This window comes from Diceros bicornis, chromosome 4 (assembly GCF_020826845.1).
Source record: "Diceros bicornis minor isolate mBicDic1 chromosome 4, mDicBic1.mat.cur, whole genome shotgun sequence".
Lineage (NCBI taxonomy): Eukaryota > Metazoa > Chordata > Mammalia > Perissodactyla > Rhinocerotidae > Diceros > Diceros bicornis.
In genome coordinates, this window is record NC_080743.1 from 59,764,739 (window position 1) to 59,774,597 (window position 9,859).

Below are 9,859 nucleotides of genomic sequence, written 5' to 3' on the forward strand. Positions count from 1 at the left end.
AAGGAATGGGAGGGGAGAGAGGGAAAAGCATTCATCTCATGAGATCCAGCTTTGCCCTTAGCCCCAGGCACGTTCCTGAACACTGAGTCATGGGAAGGGTGGAGAAGCAGGAAGGGGGTTTGGGGGACCTGGGGGGAAGTGGGAGTCCAGCCCCAGAGGCAACCAACACAGACAAACCTAAAGCCAAGGATGCCCTCTCCTGGCAGATTGAGGGACAGCAGGGCCAGGCCCCAGCCTGACCTCCTGGGAAGCGACTTCCCTATCTCCCTGGGGCACCTGGTTTTCTCTAGGGACACAGACTCCTCCTCTTAAACCCACTCTTCCCTCTCTTCTTTAGCAATACCAAGAAGGAGGGAGACCTGATGGCCGCCCAGGCCCGGCTCAAGGACCTGGAGGCTCTGCTCAACTCCAAGGAGGCGGCCCTGAGCACCGCTCTCAGCGAGAAGCGCACACTGGAGGGCGAGCTGCATGATCTGCGGGGGCAAGTGGCCAAGGTGAGGCCACCCTCCAGGGCCTGCCCATGACCCCACCTGACACGCACACCCCAGTCCCCAGACAAATGCACACTCTTCCACCCCAGTCGCCCTCCAGAGGTGCCTGGTCTGACCTGTCGTCACATGGCCTCAGAGCCGTTCACCTGTCCTGGCATCATTCCACCCATTGAGACCATTTTTCATCTTCCTTTGCTGCTCATGGTATCTTGCAGAGTGAACTTAAAATAATCCACAAGTTATTTCCGCTTAAATTTGCGATGAATCGTGCATAGCCCTGGATCCCTCCTGGTTTGGCCCTCCTATGGACAGGACCATAGACCAGCCACAGAGCCCACAGTTGGGAGTTGATGGTTAATCGCATATGGGAAGCATGTTCTTAATGCTTTACATGCATATGGTGGTCTTTACTTTCAAAACACTTTGCTATCTATTCTATCCCCTAATCTCTCATGTTACAAGCTAGAGAACAGAATCAAAGAAGCTGGCTTGTTCCCCATTTCACAGCCTCATCTGCTCAGAGCAGGGCCAGGACTAGAGTCAGTTGGCAAGCTTCTGTCCTGGGCCCTCTCCCCTCCTGGGCCCTGCCACTGTGGCACTGCCCTCTACACCGTGGAGAGACCGGGAGATGCCAGCAGGTTGCCTCCAAAACTGAGGCTGGGCCCTTCCCCTCCCAGGTCCCCTGCCTGCAGCTCCTGGCTCCCCACCAGCCCTTCCCAGCTGCACTGGCTAGCCTGTGCTTTCTAAGACGAGAATATAAGAAAGGTGTTCCCTTGCTGAAACTTCTTCAGATGTTCTTTTTGTGGCAGATAAGGGCATCTCTTCATGATCCAGCCCCTGCCTTCCAGTCCAGCCCCCTCTCCCATCACTCCACCCCCCGACCCCGTCCTTCACGCTTCAGCAGTACTGATCATCCTGAAGAACACGTGTGTGCCTTCATACCTCTGGGCCTTTGCACTTGCTCTTCTCTGCCCTGCAGTCATGGCAGTGTCCCTCCCTGGGCCCCACTAACCTGTCCTTCAGGTCTCAGCCTATTGGAGGCCTTCCCAGAGCCCCCTGGGCCACCTCGGGCACACTTTGGTTCCCTCCCTCACGTTCCCTCTATACTCGGGATGTACCTCCTTTATAGCAATTGCTATGTTGTGCCAGAGAGGGGAGGTGCTGTCTTTTTTTTCTTAGCACACTACCGACCCAGAGCAGCTCCTGTGAGTGAGTAGAGATCATCATCTCTGTGGGCATCCAAGGCTCTCACTCCCCTGGACCTGGTTCTGCACGTGTAAAGGGATGCACTGGGAACAGCTCACTGCTCAGCGTCCTTCCAGCTCTGATGGTCTGTAACCCCTCTCCCTGACCTCTGCCCCCTTCCTCTCAGCTCGAGGCAGCCCTGGGCGAGGCCAAGAAGCAACTTCAGGATGAGATGCTGCGGCGGGTGGATGCTGAGAACAGGCTGCAGACCCTGAAGGAGGAACTGGACTTCCAGAAGAACATCTACAGCGAGGTGGGGATTGTGCCCTGCAGGCCAGAGGAACGGGGCTGGGTGGTGACTGACACCGGAGTTGGGGCTGGGGGATCAGCTGTGTGCGGAGCTCATCTGCCTGACTCCCCTGTACTGGTGGATGGGGAGTGGATCACCCAGCTCCCAGGTGAAAGTGGGGCTGACAGTGGCTCACTGGGTTAGGACTATGCAGGGAGCTCGGCCCCCTGGGTCTTGGCCTCTGAGGACTAGTTCTGATTTTGGTTTCTGTGTCCCACCCTTCCAGGAGCTACGTGAGACCAAGCGCCGCCATGAGACCCGGCTGGTGGAGATTGACAATGGCAAACAGCGTGAGTTTGAGAGCCGGCTGGCAGACGCCCTGCAGGAGCTGCGGGCCCAGCATGAGGACCAGGTGGAACAGTACAAGAAGGAGCTGGAGAAGACCTATTCTGCCAAGGTGCTTGCTCTTCCCTTGTTCCCTCTGCCCCCAGCAGCCCTACCCCCGCCCACCCTGGGATGTTCCGGGGGGTCAGGCAGATGGTGGTGGGAGCTCTAGGTGCCCAGGACCTGAGGCTGCAGCAATGGTAGTCTTAGGTCCCTCCCTCCCTCACGGTCCCCGCAGCCCTAACCCTGTGTCCTCCCTGCTAGCTGGATAATGCGAGGCAGGCAGCTGAGAGGAACAGCAACCTGGTGGGGGCCGCCCACGAGGAGCTGCAGCAGTCCCGCATCCGCATCGACAGCCTCTCGGCCCAGCTCAGCCAGCTCCAGAAGCAGGTGAGGCTCCCACCTCACACCTTCTCCCATCGCCAATAGTCTGGGCAGGATGTAGGGTGGAAGCCCAGGGGCGCTTCCTGAGGAGGGGAGGGGGTGAGGAGTGGAAGATGCCCCCAGGACCACAGACCGAGTAAGGGGCCTAGCATTTGGAGTCAGGTGACCTGTTTGCTGTTCCAGGACTACCTCTTATCTGGCCTCCCATTACCTTCACTCCTCAGAGCCTTGGTTTCCCATTTGAAAATGGAGATCATTCTTATCCTCCCTAACAGATCTGCCACGAGACTCAATGTGAGGTGTTAAAAGCATTAATATTATTCTAGCTGGCTGTGCCATTTGTGACAGGAGGAAATAGGTTCTAGCCTCAGAATAAGAGATTTCAGTTAGATATTGGAAAGGACTTCCTGGTTGCTAGCCAAGGCGATGTTGAGCCCATGTTGATGGGCTCTGATGGGAGCCTGGAGATCCTGGGGAGGGTGGCTAAGTGTCCCCTACCTCTCCCTCTCCACACTTGGGGCCCTTGGGAGCTTACCAGACCCCCGTCTCCCTCACTCAGCTGGCAGCCAAGGAGGCGAAGCTGCGGGACCTGGAGGACTCACTGGCCCGTGAGCGGGACACCAGCCGGCGGCTGCTGGCAGAGAAGGAGCGGGAGATGGCGGAGATGCGGGCAAGGATGCAGCAACAGCTGGACGAGTACCAGGAGCTGCTGGACATCAAGCTGGCTCTGGACATGGAGATCCACGCCTACCGCAAGCTCCTGGAGGGCGAAGAGGAAAGGTGGGCTGGGGAGGAGTCTGGGAGGGGCTGGCGGCTACCTCTGGTCCACGACCGGCCTTAACCAGGCCCCCCACTTTGTCTCCCCTCCCCAGGCTGCGCCTGTCCCCCAGCCCCACCTCGCAGCGCAGCCGTGGCCGTGCCTCCTCCCACTCATCCCAGACTCAGGGCAGCAGCAGCATCACCAAAAAGCGCAAGCTGGAGTCCAGCGAGAGCCGCAGCAGCTTCTCGCAGCACGCGCGCACCAGTGGGCGCGTGGCCGTGGAGGAGGTGGACGAGGAGGGCAAGTTCGTGCGGCTGCGCAACAAGTCCAATGAGGTAGGCCTCCCAGTTGGGTCTAAGAGAATATAGCCAGATTAGGGATGCGGTTTGGAGAGAGGAGTATTCCTCTCCTCAGAGGCAGACTGGCATGAGTGTGTGACTCCTCCATGCTCTAGTTCCCGTCCTGGCTCCAGGACTCATCACAGGCTGGGAGACCCTGGGCAAGTTATGTAACCTCTCACCATCAGTTTCCTCCTCTGTACAATGGGGATGAATAATGGTCCCTAACTCTTTGAGTTGTTGGGAAGATGAAAGTATCAAGTGTGTCTGGCACAGCATAAGTGCCCACAGATCGGAGCTGTTATCCTTGAGAGGGAGGGCATGGAGAGGGGACTGGAGGGAGAGGCCTCTTGTTGTGGCCTGCCTGGGCCCTTGAGCAAGATAAACTCAAGAGCCTGAACGAGCCTCCCCCGCCTTCCCCTTCCCTCCCTTCCTGGCAGGACCAGTCCATGGGTAACTGGCAGATCAAGCGCCAGAATGGAGATGATCCTTTGTTGACCTACCGCTTCCCACCAAAGTTCACCCTGAAGGCTGGGCAGGTGGTGACGGTGAGTGGCAGGGTGTTTGGGACTCTGGGGTGGCCTTGAGTGGGGACAGGTTAGCCTGAAGATGGGAGCGCTGGAGTGAATGCCCTTCTCTATTCCTCCCTCCCCAGATCTGGGCTGCAGGAGCTGGGGCCACCCACAGCCCCCCTACCGATTTGGTGTGGAAGGCGCAGAACACCTGGGGCTGTGGAAACAGCCTGCGCACGGCTCTCATCAACTCCACTGGGGAAGTGAGTATGCTGCAGGCTGGCCTCTTGCTGGACAAGGCTCCCCTGGTGGAGCTGGCTGCCCCTCACCCAAGGGAGCCAATTCAGGGCCACTTTCTCCTAGCTCTCAGGGACAGTCCCAGGCCCTAAACTCTACCCAGTGGGCAACTCAAAAGATGCCTCCCCCAGCAGCATGAGGGGTGGAAGTCAGATGGCGAGGATTGTTAAAGGCAGAACCATATTACTACTCAGAAAGCTTGACAGTGTCCCTCTGGGGTAGAAACAAGTTCCTTAGCTCCAATACCACAGAGGACAGAGTAAGCAGCAGGCTGGACAAAGGGCAGACCACCAGAAAGGTATCCACTGTGGGTGGATACACTGCACACCCCTCCCCTGGCCCTGACCCCTAACGCATGGGCCTGGTCCCGTGTCCCTGGCAGGAGGTGGCCATGCGCAAGCTTGTGCGCTCAGTGACTGTGGTCGAGGACGACGAGGATGAGGATGGAGATGACCTGCTCCATCACCACCACGTGAGTGGCAGCCGTCGCTGAGGCCAAGCCCACACTGGGGCACCCAGCCAGGCCTGGGGGCAGCCTCTCCCTGGCCTCCCCATGCCAAAAATCTTTTCATTAAAGAATGTTTTGGAACTTCACTCGCTGCCCTGGCTTTTCTTCTCTCTCCTCCCTATACCTTGAACAGGGAACCCAGGTGTCTGGGTGCCCTACTCTGGTAAGGAAGGGAGTGGGAACTTTCTGATGCCATGGAGTATTCCTATGGGAGTAGTGGACAAAGGTCTGGATTTGTCTCCTGGGAAGGGGACGGGAGGACAGATGTGGGGCACCCAGCCCTACCTCTCTCCCCCCATTTCTGTTGCATGCACTTCCTCTCTTGCCCCTTCTCCATTCCTGTTGCATGCATGTCCTCTCATTTCCCCCATTTTTCCTGTAAGAACCTTCTCTCTCATTCCCGCCCTCCCCAATTTATTTTGCATGCCTGCTGTCCTACAAGCTTGCTTGCTCTCTCTCAAGCATAGAGCAGCTAGGACAGAGTCAAAGCCACAGCTCCGGTCCCCTGTCCCCAAGTCTTCCTGACCCTTCTCCCTTTTTGTGTCTTCCCTCCCCCTCTTCCCAGCCCTAGCCTCCCAAGCCCTATCACCCAACGCCCTCTGGCCCTCTGGTTCTTGCGTACAGAGCCCCACCTTCCTGCCTGGTGGCTGGGAGCCTGCAGGAGCGGAGCCTGGGTGTTGGGCCTGAGCGGTCAGTCCCAGACCCGCCGTCCCGCCTGAGCCTTGTCTCCCTCCTCAGGGCTCCCACTGCAGCAGCTCGGGGGACCCCGCTGAGTACAACCTGCGCTCACGCACCGTGCTGTGTGGGACGTGCGGGCAGCCTGCCGACAAGGCGTCTGCCAGCAGCTCGGGAGCCCAGGTGGGCGGATCCATCTCCTCTGGCTCTTCTGCCTCCAGTGTCACAGTCACTCGCAGCTACCGCAGTGTGGGGGGCAGTGGGGGAGGCAGCTTCGGGGACAACCTGGTCACCCGCTCCTACCTCCTGGGCAACTCCAGCCCCCGAACCCAGGTGAGTTGTCCCTTTGCCTCCATACCCTGCACGCCGAGGACCCTGGTCCTTGAGGGTTAGGACAAGGTGGCCTTGTAGGGGGGAGAGCCTTCTCTTCCGCAGCCCGGGGGAGTGGGAGCCTCCTCCCTGCAGCCCAAGATCCTAGACAGTCCACTCCTGCATCCTGCCCCTCCCGTCTGAGCCCCAGACTGGAGGGCGGGGGCAGGGCTGAGGGTCAGGGGAGGGAGGGTACAGAGCCAGACACTGCCACTCACATCTCTCCCCTTCTCTCTTCTCTCTTAGAACCAGAACTGCAGCATCATGTAATCTGGGACCTGCCAGGCAGGGGTGGGGGCCGAGGCCTCTGGCTTCCTCCTCACCTCGTGTCCACCCCCGCCCTGCACCTCATGGGAGGGGGCTTGAAGCCAAAGAAAAATACCCCTTTGGTTTTTTCTTCCATGTTTTGCTTTTTTCTAAGAGAAGTTATTTTCTACAGTGGTTTTATACTGAAGGAAAAACACAAGCAAAAAAAAAAAAGCATCTATCTCAATCCCTTCCTTTCCTTTTCCCTGCTTCCAGGAAACTCCATATCTGCCTTAAAACCAAAGAGGGCTTCCTCAGGGAGCTAAGGGAAAGGGACGCTTTTACAGAGCCTAGTTTCTGCTTTTCTGCCCTGCCTGCTGCCCGCGCCCCGGGGACCCCGTGACATGGTGCCTGAGAGGCAGGTGTGGAGTCTTCTCCGCCAGCCTCCAAGGGAGGAGGGCTGAGCTAGGCCCCTGGGCCTGTGCCCTGTCCTCCCACTACACCTGGTCGAGGCTCCTCAGCCTGCCCCGCCCCCTGCCCCGCCCCTGCCCCAGCCCCGGGGTGACGTGATTCTCCCAGGTACCAGCTGCGCTTGCTTTTTCTGTATTTAGACAAGAGATGGGAATGAGGTGGGAGGTGGAAGAGGGAGGAAGAAAGATTAGTTTGAGCCTGGCTTCACCCAGCTTTAGAGCCGGGGGTGGGCTCTGCCCAGTCACTGGAGGTTCAGGTCAAGTGGGTGCAGGGGAGGAGGGAGAGGGAGGCCTACTGGAAAGGGTGAGAGCCTGCTGGGGCTGCGCCCCAGAGGAGGAAGGTGAAAAGGGGTGGAGGGTGTGTGGCAGCGGTTTTTGGCAAACACTAAAGAGCCCCGTGCCTCCCCATTTCCCGTCTGCACCCCTTCTCTCCTCCCTGAACCAATACACTAGTTGTTTCTATCCCTGGCTGCTGTGGTGTCTGTCTTTGTTGGTGGGCGTCACTGTGTGTTCTGAGGGGCAGACACACACACAGATGTCACGGTCCCCGCATCCTCATGCTCACTGCTGCCCAGCCTCACCCCTGCTGTGGGGGAGATGAGATGAAGCCCTCAGAGCTCTCCAGGGGCCCATCAGGGCACTCGGCGGTGGCTGACGGGGAGAGGCTTTGACATAAGCCACGCCCGCCCACTGTGGGGCTCTCTCTCCGTGGAAGTCCCTCAGAGAGGTAGAGCCGGAGGAGGGCGTTTCCTCCCTCACTTCCTTCATCCAACCAGCACTTAGAGAACACCTTCTACATGCTGCATGCTGGACCCCAAGCTCGGCAAGAATACTAAGACATACGATATGGACCTAGCCCGAGGATGGTGACATCTCGGGACCTGGGGCAAGGACATGGGAGGAGGGAGTAGAAGCTAGTGAAGGCACCACGATAGGAGTAGGACTGACTGCAAACAAGCAGTTCATGTCCCTTTGTGCCACACTGCTCAGCTTGGGGATGGGGAAACGAACAAGACAACACGGTCAGTGTCCTCAGGGAACGTACACTCCTGTGGGAGTCCGAAAACGTGGACTGCTGTGGCCACAGGGATGTGTCAGGCAGAGTAGGAGCCTCGGAGAGGGAAACGGCTTACAACTGGGGGCAATGAGGAGCCAGGACTGAGGGAAAGGGCCCCAAACGAGGAAGGTGAGCTATAGTAACCAACCTGGCCCTGACCCTTTATAGATTCCAAAACATCTCTGCACTATTTCATTTGACCCTCACACTGTCTTGAGAGGTGGTCATTGTCCCCTTGCGCTTGGAAATGGGGCTCAGAGGTAACTTGCCCAAGGCCACACAGCTAGTTGGTGGCAGAGATCCCAAGGGTTCTGGCTGCACACCCCTGCGCCTGTGAGGACATGCTCCCCCTCTGAACAAAAAATAGTGATGATAAAGTACGCTTATGTTCCCAGGGACAGAGAAGTTGAGCCTGCAGTCAAAAGTCAGTGAAGTCAGTGAGAAAAAGAGCGTGTCTGGGATTATGGGAAAACAGATTGGAAAAAACAGAATGAATGACAGGAGAGAAGCCTCTGAAGTCATGCCGGAAACCCGTAACTCCCCCTGGACTGAGACCGGGGGCCTCTGGGAAAGGGATGCTGAGAAGAAGGGGTGTGGGCTGGAGGAAGAGGTCCTTGCCTCAGGCGGGCAGCTTCGAAGAAGGAAACCCTTCCTCTCCCCGCCCTGGGCGAAAGTACTGGGGGCTCCCGTGGGAATAGGGTCTTGGGCCGCAGCGGAGTCCCATTATCGCCAGGTGCACTTCCCGGGCCGGGCACCTGGGGGCGCCAGAGTCCCACCCACTGCCGCCGCTGCGTACGCGCACCCTAGGCATGGGTTCGCCGCAGCTCAGCTAAACCCTGGTGGATGGCGCGGGCTCTGAACACAGGAGGCCGTGCGGGCTCTGTGGCTGGGGAACACCAGCGCGAGCAGGCGAGGTCCCTGGTCTTGAGGAGGGCTGAGGCGGATGAGGCAAAGTCCGCAAAAACTGCGGCAAGCTAGCGTTGCGGTAGAATTGGTAGCTGCGGACTCGCGCAGCTAGAGCGTCCGCACACGTGGTTGCCTCACATGATGCTCATAACACAGCTCGGCGCTCAGCCAGCCACGTATAATTATTAAAAAGCAAAAAAAAAAATTTTTGTTAGACTGTAACACATACTCTGCAGTAAAACTGAAAACACAGGTAAATACAAAGAAGAAAAACAAGTCACCCCTTTTCAATTACCCAGAAGCAACCACTTCTTTCCAGATTTTTTTCCTGAGCATATACTTTACATAGTTAAGATCCCACTGTGGCTTAAATTTTGATTCTGCAGTTAACGTGCATAAGCACTTTCTAATGCTATTTCAAAGTCTATAAACATTCTTTTAAAATAACATTGATTCTTTTTCTATCTGTTCATGTAAGTAATACTTGGCCATTACAGAGAGGGTAGAAAAGGAGAAAGAAAAAAATAATCATCATCTGTACTTCCGCTACTCAGCAATAACCGCTATGAACATTATGGTGGGAGGCCTTCAAGCATTTTATATATATTTTTTCAATTTTCAAATATATACATATATTTACAATTTTCTGCTGGCTGTTATGAATAACACTTCCTGGAATATACAGCTTTGCACACATCTGTGGGCATTTCTATGAAATAAATTCCAAGAAGAGGACTAGTTAAGTCAAAGGTAAACACATCATAAAGGCCACTGATAATATTGCCAAGTGTCATCCAGAGAAGCTGGACCCTTACTGTTCTCATCGGCAGCGGATCTCACTTCTCCCCAAACTCCTGTCAGTGCCAGAAGTTTTTTGGTTTTGATCTTTGCCAACTTGATAGGAAGACAATTATAGTTCATTATTGTTTCAAAGTACATTTCTTTGAAGAGAAGTTGAAATTTTTTTTCATTCATGTGTATTGGTTAT

The 9,859-nt window shown here is 56.3% G+C and overlaps 1 protein-coding gene across 1 annotated transcript in view; it reads left to right on the plus strand.

The window, feature by feature from the left end:
• Window positions 1–7,370, plus strand: part of LMNA (lamin A/C) — a 42,627-nt gene extending 35,257 nt beyond the window's left edge. The window contains exons 3-13 of the mRNA XM_058539423.1: window positions 338–494; window positions 1,864–1,989; window positions 2,252–2,422; window positions 2,614–2,739; window positions 3,293–3,513; window positions 3,606–3,828; window positions 4,272–4,379; window positions 4,487–4,606; window positions 5,023–5,112; window positions 5,887–6,156; window positions 6,439–7,370. Of these exons, the coding sequence (XP_058395406.1) occupies window positions 338–494; window positions 1,864–1,989; window positions 2,252–2,422; window positions 2,614–2,739; window positions 3,293–3,513; window positions 3,606–3,828; window positions 4,272–4,379; window positions 4,487–4,606; window positions 5,023–5,112; window positions 5,887–6,156; window positions 6,439–6,462 (1,636 nt within the window). The 3' untranslated portion in view covers window positions 6,463–7,370. The remainder of the gene's footprint in view (window positions 1–337; window positions 495–1,863; window positions 1,990–2,251; window positions 2,423–2,613; window positions 2,740–3,292; window positions 3,514–3,605; window positions 3,829–4,271; window positions 4,380–4,486; window positions 4,607–5,022; window positions 5,113–5,886; window positions 6,157–6,438) is intronic.
• Window positions 7,371–9,859: the final 2,489 nt, after the last annotated feature.